At 39.7% G+C, this 20,132-nt stretch overlaps 1 protein-coding gene across 3 annotated transcripts in view; it reads right to left on the bottom strand.

Moving 5' to 3' along the window:
* ACVR1 (activin A receptor type 1) overlaps positions 1–20,132 on the bottom strand; it is a 143,190-nt gene that overhangs the window by 25,162 nt on the left and 97,896 nt on the right. For all 3 annotated transcript variants that reach the window (XM_004449134.4, XM_058300891.1, XM_071216427.1), the window contains 5 exons: positions 17,830–18,093; positions 15,533–15,744; positions 12,204–12,303; positions 8,540–8,686; positions 1,957–2,232 (listed from right to left, as the gene is read on the bottom strand). In XM_004449134.4, the coding sequence (XP_004449191.1) occupies positions 1,957–2,232; positions 8,540–8,686; positions 12,204–12,303; positions 15,533–15,744; positions 17,830–18,093 (999 nt within the window). The remainder of the gene's footprint in view (positions 1–1,956; positions 2,233–8,539; positions 8,687–12,203; positions 12,304–15,532; positions 15,745–17,829; positions 18,094–20,132) is intronic.

The following is a 20,132-nucleotide window of genomic DNA, read 5'->3' as shown; positions in this document are numbered from 1 at the left end:
TTAGGACAAGTGGCTCCTTTACACCTCTGGCAACCAATTATCCCTAAGGGATCACTCAAGCCATCTATAGAGAATGCTGCTTTCTCTCCATGGTTTTGAGTTTATGTGACACTGACTCCCTATGAGGCCAGGGAGGCAGCACATGTTAGTCCAGCCTTCGCACAGACATTGATGACTGCATTTGACAAATTAAGGCTGATTCTGCTTTCCCTTATTTTTATTTTTATAATCAATTTCGAGATTCTGTGACCACTCTGAGCATTTCCTGAATTACATATTCCCACCACCATTTCCAGAATCAAAGTGTCAAAATACTGGAATATAAAGAAAGGACATATTTTTTGAATGAATGTAACATTAAAAAAGAGAGAGAGAGACAATTTAAATAGAACGTGACGATACTATGGTGGTTTTAAAATATGTCTGCAAGCTCTTTGCAAGTTCTCCCTACAAAAGGTGAAGCTCAGTTCCCCTCCCCTTGAATGTGGGTTGGACTATCAAATAGAATAGAAAGTAATCAATTGTCTTTCCAGATTAGGACAGAAGAGGCATTATGGTTTCCTGCTCGCTCTATCTTGGCTCATCATGTTACAAGAACACTCAAGCCCACCTTATGGAGAAGCCCACTTGAGCTTTCAAAGAAAACAAATCTTCCTGACAGGTCAAATCCTTTGCATTTAAAAATAAATAAATACTTATTTAATTTTTGTCATTTACATTTACATTTAATAATGTCATTTACATTATTAAAGCTAACGATGGCCACACCTTTATCAGTCTAACAGTAACTGCAATGATATTATGAATAACATATATAAACCATTTTTAATTGAGTAGGGTATGGACTCTAAATGGTTCACTGAAATAAATAACCAATATTACCATTCGGTTCTAAGCACAATATTTTGGCAAACAATCTCAGAGTCTTGGATAAAAATGGTTTTATACAAAGTAACACTATAAATCTTATTTAAAATGCAATTATAGCTACACTGAGCATTACCCTAACAGCACATGAGATTTCCCAGCAGGGCAAAGGTCAAATTAGTTTGAAGATTTTCTTCTCTTTTAATTGCTAATTATGCCCTGCTTACAGAAGAACCTGTAAGCACAGTTTCAGAAACTATGTTTATGACAAACACTTTCCATAAGTTATTCAATTGTGTACCTACTCCACGTAATCACAGATCTACCCTCGGGAAGTAAGAATGCAACTGTATTGACTGCATCTGAGGACGGAGTAGGCAGGGGCTAGAGCTGAGCAAGCATGAGGTGACTCTGTCGGGCAGGGATTCTTAAGGGGTTTGTGAGCTTGAACTGAAATTCAAAAAAACATTCTTGTGGGGACATGTTGGTGTGGGTGTGATATATTTATTAAATAATAAACAGTACAGTGTGGACTAAGTAAAGGGTCCATGGTTTCCACCTGACTGGAAAAGGGGTCTGTGGAACAAAAAAGGTTTTGAACCCCTGCTGTAGGGTAATGGGAAGATCTTTATCTGGATAGGGACTCAGGTTATACAGCATTTGCCAAAACTTAGAGAATGCATACTTAAGGTCCATGTATTTCATGACATGTCAAATTTATCTGAAAAGAGAAAAAGTAAACAAATAATGAACTTCAGCTAATGATACATTGCTTTGCAAGTTGAAATCTTGAGGAGGAAGCATTCTTTTGTCTGTTATCTACTCTGAAATTATCAAAAAATAAGATGGATTGATGAATGGGGGATGAATAAACATGTGATAAAACTTAGGAACAGTAAAATGTTAATGGTAGATTCTAAGTAGTGGATATACAGTTCTTCACTGTCAAGTTCTTCCAACTTTTCTGAATGTTTGAAAATTTTTATAACAAACTTTTGCGAAAAGAGGGGGAAAAAAAGAATGCAGCCTGGTTTAACACTGGAGGGCTACGAAAGTTAAAAACGATAAAACATATTTTTAAAACTTTACCCAAATCTGCTATGCAACATTGTCCATTCTTCTTAACCAGGATGTTTTTGCTCTTTAAATCTCGATGGGCAATGGCTGCTTTCCCTTGGGTCCCAAATATCTCAATGTGCAAATGTGCAAGACCACTAGCTATGGATAGCACTATTCGAAGGCAGCTAACTGTATCCAGAGTAGTAAGCTGAAGATAGTCGTACAAGGATCCCATTTCATGATAATGTGTAATTAACCACAACTGGGTACTGGAGTGCCTTGATGTCATGTCTGAAGCAATGAAACCTGGAGAGAACAAGAACAAAATAAACATGAGAATCCCATATTATAACTTTTAGTACCTAGAAATAGTGACCTATACAGTAGGCATCATCTATAACAGAAAATAAGTAAATTAACCAACTGCCAGAAACAGAGTTTTACAGAAGCACCAGCAGAGAAAAATAGGATTTATTCCTTAAAAAGTCACTGCTTATGAATATGGAAATTTCATATTCGCTTCCATACAAGTGGTAATTTTAAAATATATTTCATATTGCATTAGGATTCAGACAGAAATATCATCTTTACAGGGTCCAGCTCTTCATTGTGTTGACATTCTAAGCACAGATCATTAACAACTACCCAAAAAGAGCACAGACTCAGACCCTCAAGTCCTGAATTGTGGCCCTGTCTCTGCCTGTAATCTGCTATGTAATATTAGACAATTCATTTAGGCTCTTTAGTCTATGCCTGCTCAGATGTAAAACAAAGGGTGACTCTAGATGAAATTGCTGATTCATCAAATAAGAGGAAGGAACCAATCAAATTAATGAGTTCCTATTACGCTTTCTGTCGCCTCACACAAAACAAAACAAAACAAAACCACAACCAAGATGGTATCAGCTACAAAACAAGACAGATACAAAAACGAAAAATATTACAATATAACGTGAAAAGTGGTATAACAATGCTACCTGCAAAGGGCAGCAAGAGCCCAGAGTAGGGAATTATAATAATTCACCTTAGATGTTCCAACAGGCCTCCACTAAGAAATGACATCTGAACTAGTCTTGAAGAGAAATGAGATGCTGCCAGAAGAGAATAAAGAGATAAGACGAGATCTTCCTAGACATTCTGAAAGGGAGTTTGAGCACACTGAAGTCAGTGGCACTGCCTAGCCTATCAAATAGATTGTGAAATGTATGCTTGTCTTTTCTGCTACAGAGGTACCACTTCGCTTTGTTCTTCTATGTGAACCATGATGGACAATGTCATTTGGGTATTATTAATAGAACAGCAAATTAAAAAAAAAAAAAAAGACAAAGAGATGGCTTGGGGAAGAATTAGAAGACTTATGAAAGAGTCAGATAAAAGGAAGCAAAAAAAAGCGCCTTATACTTACTTACCTAATCCGTCACATAAAATTTGTCACTTTCACATATATTTCCTCATGAGATTTTTTGTAACGGTAGATACCTACTGTTTCTAACAGTAATTAGACATCTACACATTTTACAGATAATAAATTTGCAGCTGGGAGATGTTAAGTGACTGGCCGAAGACTACAGAGCTAGTAAGATTTCTACCAACTTGAAGTTTGGTGCCAGGTGTTCTGAAACACCAAATATTGCCCAGAAAGGCCCTCAAAGCAAAGAAAAGTCATCTATTTGATCACCATCAATGCCAACAATAACAAGAGCAGTGGCTAATAATTATTGAGTACTATCTTTGTGTTAGGTACAGTTCTAAGCACTCTGCAGCCATATAAATAAGTAGAATACACCACTGTAAGATGAGGTGAGTAGTGGTGCCAGTTGGCTCTAGTACCTGTGCTCTTACCCACTACACCACACTGCTCCCAAACAAGCTGACTTCTACTCAGAGAGAGGCATTTTGACATTTGTACCTCCCAGACATCTGCAAATCAAACTGAATAGCAAACACTTTAGCACCTTGCCCTCTGCCTCTTTCGCCCCCTTCCTTTGGGCCTGTTTCCATGGCCAGCTCCTGTCAGAGTCCCCTCCTTTCCTGCTTTCCAGTCTACCTTTGTCATCCCTTCACTGTTTCTCCAAGAGCCTTTTGCTGGTATAAGATGAATAAAAAATGTGCATTTAGGTATTATTCTTATTAGCTATAGTTATTTGAAAAAATGTTCCTGCTTTATAAGTTTCAAACCAAATGACAATAATCTTTAATCTCAAAAATACCCCAAACTATAAAAGCAACGTTCAAAACAAACTGAAGAACTCATATATCTGCATGTCCTCTACTGATTTTTCCCCACTAAGGGTGAGCAGCCTCTGATTAAATAAAATAAATAAATAAATAACAAATTAATGGTTATTCTCTCACCTTCTCTAAATCCCCTAGGTCTCAGAGAAAGATCGGTCTGTACTGATAATTAGACCTTGAGGAAAAATAACCTCTAAATAAGCACAATTTTTTTTTACCTGTTCATCTCTCAAATGTGAATTACATAAATGCACTAGCCTCAAAGTGTTATAGCACTTTTATGGGGGATTTGAGTCAAGGCACTCTGCTGTTAATGTGAAATGAACAGGTGCTATAAGTTGGAACTCAGGCTCAGTATTCATAAAAGGGGGAGAAAAGTGTTTAGGGAGGAAACCTCTTATTAGCTTAGGGAGGAAACCTCTTACTTAAGTCAAAGCCACCCTCCTAGGCTCTTCAAGAGCTAAAATGAAACCCCAAATCTAAAGTATGTGGTCACTGGCCCTTGTGAGCCTTCCACTGGTGACTTTCCCAGGAACCCGGCACTTGTCAGCTTTGATAGCTGAAAGGTGAGGCCCCTGCACAGAAGGGCACAGAGGTCTAGAGAGCTAGTAGTGCTCCTAGGTTCACACACTGGCTCAACCATCCTCTAAGCAGGGTGATCTTGGGCAAGTCACTGAAAATCTCAGTGACTTATTTTGCTTATGTCAGGATAGCATCAACATGATCTCACAGCGTTATTGGGAGAATAAAAAAGTACATGTAAAGTGCTTAATATGATGCCTAACACATGTAAATGTTCAAAAATAGTGGGCTATTATTTTATTTTTAAATAGCCCAGGGTGCAATTAAAATCACAATTTTGTAATTTAGTTTCTTGTACTCTCCTTTACTTCCAATTAGTCTTGAGAAATTGAGAATGACTGGTGAGGCAATACCTTCTGAGATTATAAAACAAGACTTTAGAGTGGAATTCTCGTATTAACTCACACTCCCTGGTTTCTGTGACGGAGAAAAGAATGCTCAGGAAGTACAACTTTGGTCCAAAGTCATACATTGTGCCTCTGATGGTGCTGAGAGTAGAAATCAGTTTCTCAAACTCCCAGAAGACTGTTTCTGCCACCACATGACAAACTCCCATCACTGACTTCTCTGTTGACTTCTACACCAGACATAGCAGAAGGAAGAGTTGAAATTCAAACTAGCTCATTTGAAAGATAGTGTTTTACAGGTTTAATTAGAGGGAAAACACGGGGGCCCAGAGTTTTATATATATAGTTTAATTATGTATTTTGGAGGGGGCTATACTTAGCAAACCTCAAGGGGGAGGGGAATTCATGATCTGATATTCAAAACACAATATGCTCTTGTGATTTTAAGAAAAGAAAATGATCACAGAAAACCTTAAGTCTCTACAACCAAAAAATCGGCAGTACAGGAAAAGAAATTTAAACAAAAAAGGTTGTGCATTTCTCTCATCTTTCTCAACTAAAAGGACAACAGGGTAAGATCGATCCATATGGCAATGATTATAATAAGACAGAAAGATCTCATGAATTTCTCAATTTCCACAATTCATTAGGTAATAAGAAATGCCCGATGTGAGCACACTAAAGAAACATTAAATTACGTCACATGCACAATGCAAAAGTAACTTTCAAGTTTCCCATGTGATTAAATCCAATCTCACAAATATTCACTAAGCACCTAGCATGTGCAGGGTACTGAGCTTAGCAGTGGGATTGAATGCAAAAACAGTGGAAGGAAGTGGATTTGGCCTAACAGATAGGGCGTATGCCTACCACATGGGAGGTCTAAGGTTCAAACCCAGGGCCTCCTGACCCATATGGAGCCGGCCCATGCACAGTGCAGATTCGCGCAAGAAATGCCATGCCACGCCGGGGTGTCCTGGGTGTAGAGGAGCCCCACATGAAAGGAGTGCACCCCATAAGGAGAGTTGCCCAGTGCGAAAAAAGTGCACCCTGCCCAGGAATGGCACCATGCACACACGGAGAGCTGATGCAGCAAGATGACGCAACAAAAAGAGACACAGATTGCGAGTGCTGCTGACAAGAATACAGGCAGACACAGAAGAACATGCAGTGAATGGACAAGAGCACGCAGCAAATGGACAGAGAAAACAGACAACTGGGGGGGGAGAGGGGAGAGAAATAAATAAAAAATAAATCCAAAAAAAAAAATGGTGGCCTCAGTGTACAATAGAGGGCACCATAGGCCCCTACCCTGTATGCAGGCAAAATGACTATTTGCATAGCACAGCAATATCTAGAGCACTTTGCTCAAAGAGTCTGTGAGTCCCGTAAGTATGACAGGAGCTGTGTGGTGTGCCCTTCCTTTGCTGAGCCTCAGTTCCCACGGTTCTTTCCATTAAGAGTAAATCCACAGTCTACAGGTATCCATTTCTCAAGCATCACCGCTGCCAGCACAACCAACTCAATCTGTTGCTCGACCTCAATCTGTTCCAGTGTCAAAAGGAAAACCCAAGCCAGGTTGACCTTCCTGAAAAACAATTTGCCTGTTTCAAAAGTTGTGCTTTCCTGAGGGACACTCAAGGGTAATCATGACTGTAGGTGAGTCTTCACCTCCTGCCCTGACTCTAGAATCCCAGAAGCAACTCTACTGCTACAGGACCACCTTGCAGATTACAATAGAGGCTACAGACTGGAGTTGAGACTAAGATTGCCTGGGTGTGATTCTCAGGTCCACCATTTGACCAACTGGGTGATCTTAATCTCTCTGTACCTCAGTTACCCCATTGGATAAAGCTAGGAAAATAAGAGTACCTACCCACTTATGGTTTTGGTGATGACTGATGAGGAATGTACACACAGCACTTAAGCAGAGTTTTACTGCATAGTAACTATCAGTCGTTATTGCCATCATTACTGTTATGCAGACACAACCCAAGGCAGTTTGTTACAGGAAAGGTACAAGGGGAGACTGCATGAAAACACACCCAATTTCACTGGGAGAAACTGTAAGGGAACTGAGAAGTTTTGATGGTGGAGGACGGATGGGTAGAGGGTGGGATGGAAAATGGAAACAAAAGGAGAGAAATGTAAATGTTCGTGGCATTCCCAAGGAATAGCAAATATTGGAAATAGCTGCATATGAGAGTATTTATAGACGAAGCTTAAGAGACTCTTTGGAACCCAAAAACAGTGAGCCTTGAATGCCAGGCCAAAAATTTAAAATGTTACAGGCAATGTGGAAGCCAACAAGGCACTCTGAGCAAAGGAATCTCTGATCCCCATGGAAGAGAACTCAGTGTGGAGAGATGAATTAGAAAGGGGAAGCCGACAGCAAGGGAGGGTATTGAAGGTAGGGTAATGTATGGAATCCTGTATGGTATACACAACTGTTCTTTAAAAATTGAGGGAAAATAAAAAAGAAGACAAGTGAGGTATATTAGTGAGACCAGGGCCTAAGGGGTAAAGGAAAGGGAAAAAAGGAGACAATTCTGAGAAGGAACACACTATCGTATTGTTAAAACAAAGCTTTAGACAACTGTCAAACCAGGACAGCAGACAAATTATTTGGATTTAGATACTAAATTGGCAGTATTGGAATCTAAATAAATTCTGGCAATGGATTTAAGCCAGACCTAATCCAACAGCCATAAAGTGGCCAGAAGAAAGAAAACACCCTATAGTCAGAATTAAATTCCATGTCAAACTTTATATCCACTATTCAAGAAGCACTCCAGTAGCATTTATCACTCATCTATTAATATAACCACATTTAAAGAAATTTTTTTTTTTAATTCAGATGTCCATGGGCCTAAGAAATATTCTCACCCCTTAGACTGCCATAGCAGGATTTCAATGGGCATTTCTCATATTTCACAAATGTTCCTAAGCTTCGTTTCCAAATTAAAATTTATGTTAAAACCCTCTGTAAATCTGGGCTTTAAAAACGATGCTTCATTTGAGGGAATGTACATTTAATTATGATGTCCCCGGGAGCTGTGAATCTCTAGGAAACAGTCCAAAGAGCTTTCGCTTTCTTATTTTGATTCAACGAATAAATATTCAAAAGGGTGGAGTAAGTAGAACAACCAATGAGGCCCTGAAATGAACAACATGGGGCAAATTTTTGTAGTTTAAATAATGATCTGCAGATGTAGGAATAAGAATTAGGAACAACAATTTCCTTTTCATCATCCAGAGAATCCTAAAACTTAACTTATTTGCAGATTCAAATAAGAAACTGGAGTTAAAAAGAAAAGTAAACAGTATGTGTATATGCTGGTAGTCCCTGAATCACTTTTCAGGAGAGACTCAAATTCACATTCACCTCCAAAAAGGCAGACAACTATTTCTATCCAGATAGATTAATAAGGGACTATTCTTATACTTACCTAAAATATTTTCATGCCTCAGCATCACGGTATTGTACAATTCTGTTTCCCTGAACCACGACTTCTCATCCCTGGAAGAGAATATCTTCACAGCAACATTCTCCCCTTGCCAACTGCCCTTCCACACCTCTCCATACCTGCCTTTCCCTGTGGAAAGCAAAACAGAGGGGTCCCTGGACATTAGGCACATGAAAAACAGCCAGCCCCAATTCTGCATTAAGAATAAGCCAAGAAACTAGTGCCTGCAACTCTTAATCCTTCCCACTGTTTACCCTCAGAAACTTATAAAAACCACAATCTTTTATTGGTAAAGACATGAAAAAAGAGGGGGGATCCTGTGCCCCTCCCCACCTACCTCATCATGACAACAAATTAAAAGCCCTGTGTCTGTATACTAAAACTAGCTGCTTATTAAGCGTTCACATAAAATGCATATGACCTTTAAAAGCACATGAAAGTTACTAAAACTTAGAAAATGCTACAAAGAATTAGATTTCAATGTTGTGCTGAAAGCCCTCTCCCCCCAAAAAAGCATATGTGGCTAACCAAATAGTTTACTTGATCCCTTCCCTTCATTTTCTAAGAGTCCATATTTGTGAATTTACACATGCATTTATCATTTATATTTTTCATAAAGGATGTTATTAAGATGTGTGTTCTGAAAAAAACAACAACAAGGCTGTGTAGGAGAAAACTGCCGAACAGCCATTGCCATCCCTAAAGGACTTCTTGGTGGAGGGTGTATTTCAAAAGAGGATTTGCGAAGTCTTAAACACATAATCCTAATACAGTTCTGATTTCTGATACAGGTCATGGGCATTTGCTTGTTCAACAGCCCCTGGGGGTGCCACAAGGGGGCTATACCAAGAAGGCCACATGGAGAAGACATTTTGAAAAACGTAGCTGACTCCAGTTGGGATCGGACGCATTTGGTTTACGCTCTCCTCCTGCAGCAGCAGTAGCTTGTCAGCTTTGTCAACTACATGCTCCCCCTTCTGTTCTTCTCGTTAATTATAGGTAGGGGGTGATCAGGGAGGTTGGGAGGAGGAGGTAATTACCCAGAGACTACGGGGATCAGCAGAGGGTATAATCAAGGGTAACGACATCCAACATCCATCCACAGCACCTAGATAACAACGCAGCAGGAGCTACAACTTCCAGGGCAGTGGGGCTTTCTCCTAAGGCAAGTGGCTGCTGGAAATCACAGCCTGTAATAAGCAGCTGCAGCACCACCTGCATATACAGGAATCCAGTTCTTAGCAGAAAAGCTGAGAACCCAAACATGGAGAGAGGTCTGTCTCTCCAGGTGACACATTTGAAACACAATCAGGAACACTAGATCTGGAGTCCCTTGCAATAAATAACCTTGCTATTAAATACCAATGATCATCCAAAAGCATGTTTAGTGTGGCACTGTGGGCCACTGTCGGGTCAGACCAATACTGCTCGGTGCAGAATTAATTTTAAGAAAGCCATAGCACCATTTCAAGCATTTGTGGCTCAAGATCAGGGCTAGTGCTAAGAGACTACAAAATGGGCTACCAGAACTAGGCTGTGGTTCTATTGTTTTTCTTTTCCCTTTGTCTTCATTTTCTCATTAGAAAGGTTGAAAAAATATCCCAGGGAATTGTGCACATTGCTATAAAGTGGCTGCAAATCCTGGTTTTAGAGAGACTAAGAGACGGATGGTAGATAAAATAGGTAGATAAAATTAAAATAGAAATCTATTTCACAAGTTTCAGAATTTTTAAAGTGGCCAAATGCTTTTTTAAACTGCAACATTAGGCCAAAGTCCCCAAAACAGAAGCAGAGTATGCCATTGCCTGGCTGTGGAGCCCTACAAAAGGGAACCCTAAGGTACCCGAAATTTGGGGTTTCACTGATCACCATCTGGAAACGACTGATCTAGACCAATTTCCCATGTTTTCTGAACCAAGAACAGTCTCGTACTATCCATGCAGATCATGACATATATTTACATCCAAGGCTGTACCACATGAATGCAAAACTACACACCGCTGAAAATGCAATGCTTTTGTTCAAGTCTGTAACACTAAACCAACAAAATGCTATAATTTAATTTACACTATTTCGGAAAACACTGAAGAATATTTATGCAACCAGAAACTGTGTATACAGTTTAAAGGTCAAGTACTATTTTGCCCTTTGGACTCTGGGGCCAATCTCTGAGGACAAATTTTGCTCTTTGAATAGTGAATGGTCACAGAGCAGGAGTAGGGACAGTAATAAGATAAGCAAATGTCGCTCTTCACTGCCATCTCCACCACTACCCCCTACCCTTATTCACAATCAACAGACTGTCAGTTAGTACAAAAAGAAAACACTGTTTGTAACGAGTACAGTTGAGCCTTTCCCAATTTTATTTTGCCACTCACTTGCTGTGGAGGAGAAACAGCCACAGTAGCTGCTGAAAAGCCAAAAACGCTGCCTGCTGGCTGCCCATGTGCCTTAATGTAGCAGTCATCACCCTTCCTACCTCTTCCTGCCCTCCTTTCTACTGTTGGCTTGGGGAGAGCCCAGTTTCCATGAAAAAAGGAAGAAAGCCAGAGGACAGCAGCCAAGTAGTGGAGGCAGTTTAAATGGCCATCCACTTCCTGAACGCAAAAGATGGGCTGGCAGGAGCTGGCAAGCCTAGCCCAAAGAAACCACGAGCACCAAGAAGAGACTGTGGGCACGCTGCCAACCCCTGATGGGTACTGTAGTCATCCCTACATGCCTTCTGAAGGTAAAATGAAAACGATGGAGTAACTTGCAAATACTTACCAAAGGCTAAATAAAATTTAGGGTTTTTTGGAAAAAAGCATTTGGCTCCATCTTCCTGGAAGGCAATCTAGCAATCCATAAAACCAGCCATAAAAGAGTTCAAACTGTAATCCAGGAACCTTACTTCCTGAGAATTTATTTGGAGAAAATAATTCAAAAGAAAGAAGCAATGTACACAAAAATCCTTTTTCAAGTAGTATTGCTATATTTCAACTAATGATTCATTAAGCTTTTATACAATCTTTTAAAATGCTTGTGATGTCTACAAATACATGGAAAAGTAAACTTAAAACATGGAAAAAGGAGGCGTAAATTATATATACACCAGGATGACGTCTTATTAATACATATAAACACGTTCATACAGAGATAAAATGTGAGAGTCCCAAGAAAAATGTGCATAGCTCTTGTTTAAATAAAGGAATTATAAAGGTACCTTTGGTAAAACTTGTTTAATTATTTTTAACGGAAGGGAAAGACAGGAAGAAGTTGGAGAATTTTAAAAAACAAGTTTATTATCCCAAAACCTTCTTACTCAGATAATTCAATACCTATAGTCAGGAACAACACACTGATTAATTTTTCAAGTACTCCCATCATCTCAAAGTTCAGCTGCAACCAAAAGCTTGTGACTACAAATTCTCTATACTAACTTGTGACAGATTCCCTTGACAAAAGCTTCAACAAGTTCAGGTGCTCAAACATGAGTCACAGAGAAAAGATGTATTTATACCACATGGCTACCTCACATCTCATGAAATTTAATAAGGAAGCAATAGGCAACAAGAAAGAGATTGCCCAGAGTTCCATCCTACTTCCAGAAATATGACCAACATTGAACACAACCCCCAAAGGAAAGGAAAAAAAAAAAATTACTAACCAACGCACTCCAACAGTGTAATCTGACGAGCCACTGTTCTTTGAACCAGAAAAGGAAGACCAGAGCCACTTCCTGAAGTACACGAATGATCCAGTAAATCCTGTGGTTTAAGACAAAGAGAAAGAGAAACTATTGAGAATGAGCTCCTGGTTTAGAGTTCAGCACGCGATGTTGGAACTCACACGGAGGGCAGTAAGCCTGGACATGTGGCCCATCAGGGTGCCGAGAGGTACCACTTCAAGGGGGAGTGGTTTTATATCTTGGGGAAAATAGATGCTAGCCCTTTCACTAATATATAACAGGTTTTCCTGAGGCATAAGTAGTCCTTTTTTTGTACCCAGGGTTTCAGAATTAAATGCATAAGGAAGTTGAGCAGACAAAATCAAAGATGCAAACTAGAAGTAGAGCTGAACATGAGGTAAAGTGGTTAAAAGAATGACAAGTGGGGCCAAGAGAGGGAGAAAGTCCCTTCAACTCCAAGAGCTGGGAATAATTTACCATAGTCTGCTATTCTCACTAAGTATCCCTCAGATGATCCATTTTCATTCACATACCAATTGTGGAGTTCTAAAAAGGTGGCATTTGTATTGGAAACACCCCAGGGACCATGTGGGTCATCAAATTGGTAGACTCAAGATAAGAATGACTACCTGGAAAGAGGTTACCTATTAGGTAGGTGAGGAACAACAAAGAGTCATAAAATTAACACCTACATGTCATTTCTTGAGGGGAATTATAAGACCAGGCAGAAAAATATAATTCATTAAAACATAATAATACTAGTACCCCAAACATACTTTCACAAATGAAGCATATTGTCAAAAAGATTACTTCCCAGTTAGTTGGTTCACTCTCACTGCAAGTCAAGAAGCAGAAATCTTTTTGTTTCTGGAATAGATTATCTGTAATAAACAATATTGTGCCCATGGCGGCAGCGATGAGGTTACAGTAACATGAAATATCATTCTTCACAGCCATCTATTCCCAAGCATTTTAGCTGGCCTGTACGCTGGCCTGTACAAAGCTGTATACTGATTGTTTGAATTCCATTTTCTTTCACTTCCTCTGGGCACCACTGTGAAATACCGCTGATGGTCAAAATTAACAAAAACTGAACAGCCAAAGGAAAACATTAAAACAAAAAATGGGTAATTACCAAGAAAGTGAGGGTAACTGAAATAGCATTTCCTATCTCCTCAAACATTTTGCTTTAGCGGTTTCTTTTTATCTTTATTCATTCAAATTTTGGGGAAGACTAATTCTAAAAATTAAACTAATATGTTTTTTTCTAATAATATACAATCCTGGTTCTAAATGCAGTTCATAAATGTAAGTAGGGGAAAACTCACAAACATGTAGCTCAAATTCTGGACATTGAGGCTTTGTTTATAACGTAGGGGAACATTTATATATTGTGATATACAACCATCTTACATGGTTGAATTTAGAAGACCATTTTGGCATATACTCTCATTCCTCTCTCCAAATTCTAAAAGCTATTTAAACAGTAATTTATACTGGATGTTCTTATTAGCACCCTTGGTAATTAGTTATGTTAACAGTTCTGAAGTATGAAGTTCTGACTAATCTATTTTTGATTCGTGATTTGCTAAAGCTTTGTCAGAATTCATCCTCATATCTTCTTGCCACTAACTCAATAAACTCATGAAATTTTCCTTAAAACTTGAAATAGACTCCTAAGTATATTTCCAGTGAAAAATTATTTCTTTACTCTTTGGAATGTAATGCCCTGATATCTTCTTTTCCCAGTTTTACCAAATCAAAAGAAAGCTAAAAAAGATTCCCTCTCCTTTTTCTTACCAAAAAGTACACTTGACTGGTGACCCAATGACAGGGAAGATATTAGATGAGATGTATCCCAGCCTCTATCAGCCACCACCAAATGTTTTAACAATTCGCCAAGGATGGGTCCAACAGTTGTCCAGGTGCAGCATCTGAGCTATGAGGATGGTCTTTGGAGAAAAGTTTTCTCCAGGCAGAAAGGAGTTGCAGGGTCAGTCTTTACCACTGACTAAGCTTAACAGCAGTACTACCAGGCACTACTAAGCCAGTCATCTACTAGAACATATCTTGATATAAGATGTACCACTTGAGACAAGTGATACATGGGCATAGCATTAAATAAGAGCCGATCACATTAGCAAGTTATTAGCTTGATATCTTTGGATTCATTGGGTTATGACAAGGAGCATCTTCAATGGCATTGGCATACCTTTAACACCTCTCTAACACTGTCATTAATCTTTGCCTTTTTCAGAGTAAGCATGAAACTCAGCATAGTAGCCATTGAGAATTTTTTTTTTACTTGATGTTTATGGTAACCTTCTATTCATAGTCAGTGATATCCTTTTCTGACTTAAAATAAACCTTAAAATACCCTTAAAAATGAACGCTTGACAATTTTATAAAGAACAGGAAGACACTTTTTAGTATGATTTTATCATAAAGCAGAAAAAAGAGAAATTTTAAAACATTCAAATACAGTGGTACCTAATCCTCCACTTTCCAGGAGGGTAGCCACTAGCCACATGTGTCATAAGCAAGTAAAATGTGACTAACCTGAAGGGAGATAGGCTGTAAGTGTAATAAAAACATCAGACTTTGAAGACGTAGTTAAAAAAAAAAAAAGTGAAATAGTTCACTAATAAATTTTATTGATTATATGTTGAAATTATAAGAGTTGCACTGGATTAAACAAGATATGTTAAAATTAATCGCACCTATTTCTTTTCATTTTTTTAAATGTGGCTACTAGAATTTTCAATTACATGTGGCTCACATGTTTCTATTGGGCAGCACGGTTCTAACCATTGGCTGCAGTCCACAAGGGGGCAGCACAGGAGCATGGAAACGTCCACAGCTACTTTTCTAGATGTCAAGATTTAGTCTTAAATTCCAGGGCACTGAAATAAACTAGAAGAGAGGGTTTGGTTCTTATTATTAAGCAAAAGGTATTTTTTAGGCATTTTTTGTTGTTGTTAAAAAATAGACCGAGTACCAAAACTCCAAGCCCTCCCAAAATTACAGGGCCCCTTTTCCCTTCCGTCCAAATTTAGTATAGTTTTACAGATTTATCACGGTTGCCTACTGTAGTAAACACTCTCCCTCATTTAAAAATGTGTTGGTCAGAAATGGTCGTTTTCGTGTAGAGGTGAATAAATAGGTGTCAGCATGTGCCTGCTTAAGACATAAGTGGCCAGTGGCACGTGTGTACACTGTCAGTCGCCAGTTGCTGGTTAGGGTTTCAAGCTCAAAATAAGGAAGCATCTCTGTGATGCTTGGGATTCGCAGTGAGGTCGCAAACTTACTGCTAACGTGCTGTCTCCAACATTTGTAGTGATGAGCCCTTCAATGGTGCCATACTCCGCATCTCTCGGATTGAGGCGTTCTTGGTTGCGCCTTTTTAATTTTTGGAGAAAGATTCCCACTAGGCAAGCTGTAAAGCATACTGCGACCACTATGGACAGAATAATGAAGCCAACTTCCAAGTGGAAATTCTGTGTTCCAGGGAAGGATTTCCCTAGAGATGGTGGAGAAAAGGGTAATTGACTGTAAGAACCACCGTTGACTTATTATTCAGCATAACCAACATCCTAACACACAGCTCCTTATTCTGATCACATGTTCTTAACAAGGGTCACAAAATGCTAAATAAATAATCCTAACACCTTGGCCAATGGCCCAGTCATTTTACATTATTCAGTGAGACAAAACTTCAGTTTGAAAAAATTCCACTGAGCACCAAGTGCATTGATGCATGTATGTGAAAGTGCTTTTAAAATACACAGTACTATACAGATCTCTGGTATTACCATCATTAACTTGCATTTGATCTATAAAGACGTTTTATCCTCAAGCTCTTACAGACAGACATTATGCTGTTATATCCCTATGAGAAAGAGCTATCTGAGTTAAAACTGAATTACTCAATATGTGGTCTCTCTCAATGTATCTTCTCTTGATGAATTCTCACTGATCTTTCTACATCTCTATTTCTACCTAGGAACCTATTTCATTCATCTATTCATTTATTTCCTTATTCAAACATTCAATCATTCATTCCTCTCTCACCTCATTTTTACTGTTTACTCACGCAAACATTCACAAATGCTTTCTACTTGCTTAGTAAAATAATCTAAATTTAGTCAGGCAGTAAAGGCACATTATTAAAAGGCTCCAAAAAACCATCATCCCTTCTATGACACCGAGTCCTGTTCGTTCCCGACACGTGCCTTTAAGTTCTCCACTTTGCTGGCCTCTTTGGCAAGCCAATCTCAAGCCTAACTTGCTTTGTATTTTTCTTTTAACTTTCCAAACCTAAATCATAGATGGCTTGTCACATATAAAACTCCAAATAAGACAAAGTGTGAAATTAATTTTATGTATTAAATTATAAATATTGCTTCCCTCTCTAGATTAGAAATTCCTTAAATAAAAAGAAAACGAATCTTCTCAGGGTCTAGCAGAGCAGAACTCCATACTGTTGATTTTCAGCACCGTTTACTTATCAAGATTTAACATCTTTGGGGAGCAGATGTAGTGCAAACTGTTGAGCACCTGCTTCTTATATATGAGGTTTAGTCCCTGGGACCTCTTAAAACAAACACACACACAAAAAAATCAACTCGTAGGGGAGTGGATTGAGCTCAGTGGTTGACCACCTGCTTCCCATGTATGAGGTCCTGAGTTTAATCCCCAGTACCTCCTTAAAAAAAAAATTAAGCTTTCTATATACCTTTAGGCTATCACCGTAACTTTTTCAAAACCACTGTACCATGGTCATATAATAGTTTTTTTCTCTTTCTACCTCCTCCCTGACTGGCTGACATTTTTGGCAATGGATGCCTATCCTTTTCCACTTTTTGGTCTATTCTTTGTCAGTATAAAATTAAATAATTATACCTATTAAAAATATACTCTATGCTAAGTGAGAGTATATTTGGCTTGGAGCGAGTCTACGAAGAGTGTGACACACTACTATTTGTAGGGATTTTGAGATAGCTATTTAGGGCTTCTTTTATGGGGAGGCAGTTTCAGAGGAGAACTGCTTTTCAGAGGACATATGATTACATCAAATACAGTCTGGAGAAGATTTTGCATAAACTACTCAATGTTCATGTGAAGTCTTATGCAGCTTAAAGTTGCAGTTAGAGCTCCGCTGGGGAATCACATGTGGAAAACTGCTGAGACTTTCTTTTCCTCATAAAGAAATGAAGGCATTCTGCTCAAGCACCTAGAGTCTTCTGCTCCATTTTCCTACCTAAAACACATGACATGGACATGAGCATCTACTAAGGAGAACTGTTTCAGAAATCATGGCTGATATCATGACTCCTTAACAGAAATAAGCATGCGCAACTGTTTGCCAGTCCTTGGCTACTGAGAGATAATTCACAACAGTTATGTCAAGGTGGACATCACCTTGCTCCTTCCCAAAAAGGCCGTGCCTTTCTCTTCCTCACCTACAGCTACCTACTTTGTTGTCCAGGACCTTGAGATCAAAGAGTAAGAGGAAAGCCTTGTGGCTACTTAGATATTTAACCCACAGAGAATCCTGACAACGCTACAAAAACCCTCATCTAGAAAGAGAAAGGGCCGTGAGAACCTTTGGTGGGCAGTTGGGCCGTGATGTTCTTGTTACACCAGTCTCCTTGGCAGCACTCCACGGCCTGGCCAGGGGACGGTGGGGTCTTACAGGTCATCTTCCCTTGCTCATAGACCTGGAAGCAGCCTTTCTGGTAGACGTGGAAGCCATCGTTGATGCTCAGTGAGGAAAAGCACTGCTGACCTTCACAGTGCTTCTCGCTCCCACAGGAGAGGCCTTCACACACACACATATAAAGCTGGGTGTTTACCTTGGGATTCTCATCTGCAAAGAAGAGAGGGGAAGGAAAGAAAAATCACTCACTGGGGGAATAACACACTTTCTCTGCAACCACCCCACCCACATGACCCAAACAGAAAGTCAAGTCAAGTATCACCATTTGATCACAATGTCAGATTCCATGACCTTGAATTTCCCTTGACCGGCCACTAAATAACTGAGTACGTTTAAAGAAGGTGTGCCCTCCTTAAAGTCATACTAGGCTAAAGACAGGTTATTATCTGCCCAGAGGCATCTAAAAATGTGCTTCTCCCAAAGCATTTTGTTTTGTTTTAAGATTTATTTATTTCTCCCCCCTCCCTCCATTGTCTGTTCTCCCGTCCTTCAGCATTCTCATCCAAGAGGCTTCAGAAACTGATCTTGGGACTCTCCGGAGTGGGAGAGAGCTGATTACTCTCCTGTGCCACCTCAGCTCCCTGGTCCACTGCGCCTCTCATTGTCTCTCCTCTGTGTCTCCCTTTGTTGCGCCATCCTGCTGCACCAGCTCTCCACACCGGCCAGCACTACTTGCGTGCGGCAGTACTCCGTGCGGGCCAGCTCGCCATGTGGGCCAGCCTGCCTTCACCAGGAGGCCCCAGGTATCGAACCCCAGACCTTCCACACAGTAGAGCGGAACCAATGGCCTGAGCCACACCCGCTTCCCTCCCACAGTGGTTTTTATGTTAGCTTCAACTTGACGGACTCTTGACGGACTCTCGTATCTCAATTCTTGCATCAAAATAAAACATTCATTTAATGGAACTTAGTATCCATCATCATTACTGAAAGCCAAAACTGGCTCCTAAATATACAGCCTCTGTTAGAAACTATCTGCTACCTCTGAACCAATCAACTAGTGAAACAAGGAATGCTGAGTTCCCTGCTACTAAGTGCTGCAGAAATTTTTCAATATACTGATATAATAAGAGCTTATAAGGATGCATAGCATATAATTACAAATCTATATTATCAACAGTACCAGCTAGAAGCCTAGGCTAATTTTTCAATAGTAGTAACACTAAGGTTTGTATGTTGATTTGTCATGGGAATTAGAGCTGCTTAAAATTTTTCAACTAGCAGAAAAAAATGGGGCACTGACATCATTGTTCTTAATGTAATGAAGGGTTTGGCCACAGGGAGACAAAGGGAACAGAACAGTGTTTGAATAACAGGGTAACACGTGGGGACAAAAGTTGAGGCACACACCTGATGACTCCCAAGTGATGCACAAATGTACCATCAGTGAAGCACACCTAAGCAGACCTCCTAACTGTTTGTCTCTTTCAGAAAACACTTATTTGCAGTTTCACTTTTCAAAGCACTCCTTTTTGTCTCCTCCTTTGTTGGAATGATTTGTTCAGACTTGCTGGCCCCAGCAGTTCCCCTAGTGGGGAAGGAAAGTGAAGATAGAGAGAAGGTATGGTGCCCAAACCCAGAGGTCACTGATTAGTCAGCTGAGGGCCACTTTCACCCAACCACTTGCAGAGCTACCTCTCAAGGTCTGTATCAGAGAGAGGCTGCCTTCTAAACCTCGAATCCTCGGTAGTGGGTCTAAGAGATAACTGCTTCTTTCTTAAAATAACAGGTTGGGTGGCTGTGCTTTCAAGAGAAGACCTTCAGGTAAGGTCTTTGAAAATGTCAAGTTCATTTATACAGATTCATGTGGGTGTGTGTAGTGATGTGAGTTATCTCAAAAAAAGTGTTCTTAATCTTTCTTCTTCCCTTTCAAAGAAGTAAAAAAAACAGTTCGCTGCCCACTGTACTGGGGGTGCCTCGTCCCACGGGGTGAGTGCATGCAGACACACACACACAAACCTTCTATTTATAAGAGACTTGCTAGTTCTTTTGAAAACCACAAGGGGCTCATCCAAAAGTAAAGACATGCATGAAAGCAGGAGATCCAAAATAGCCACTGACTGTGCTATGTATGTCACCAGTCTCACCCCTGAGAGACAAGAACCCTCGGACATTTTTAATGAGCAAAAATTTTAATGAGCAAAGAAGTTGTCTTTATTTTCCCTGCCTAGAGAAACCCAACAGAAATT

The sequence above is a fragment of the Dasypus novemcinctus genome, chromosome 7 (assembly GCF_030445035.2).
Source record: "Dasypus novemcinctus isolate mDasNov1 chromosome 7, mDasNov1.1.hap2, whole genome shotgun sequence".
Taxonomy (NCBI): Eukaryota; Metazoa; Chordata; class Mammalia; order Cingulata; family Dasypodidae; genus Dasypus; species Dasypus novemcinctus.
This window is presented reverse-complemented; position numbering and strand designations above follow the sequence as displayed.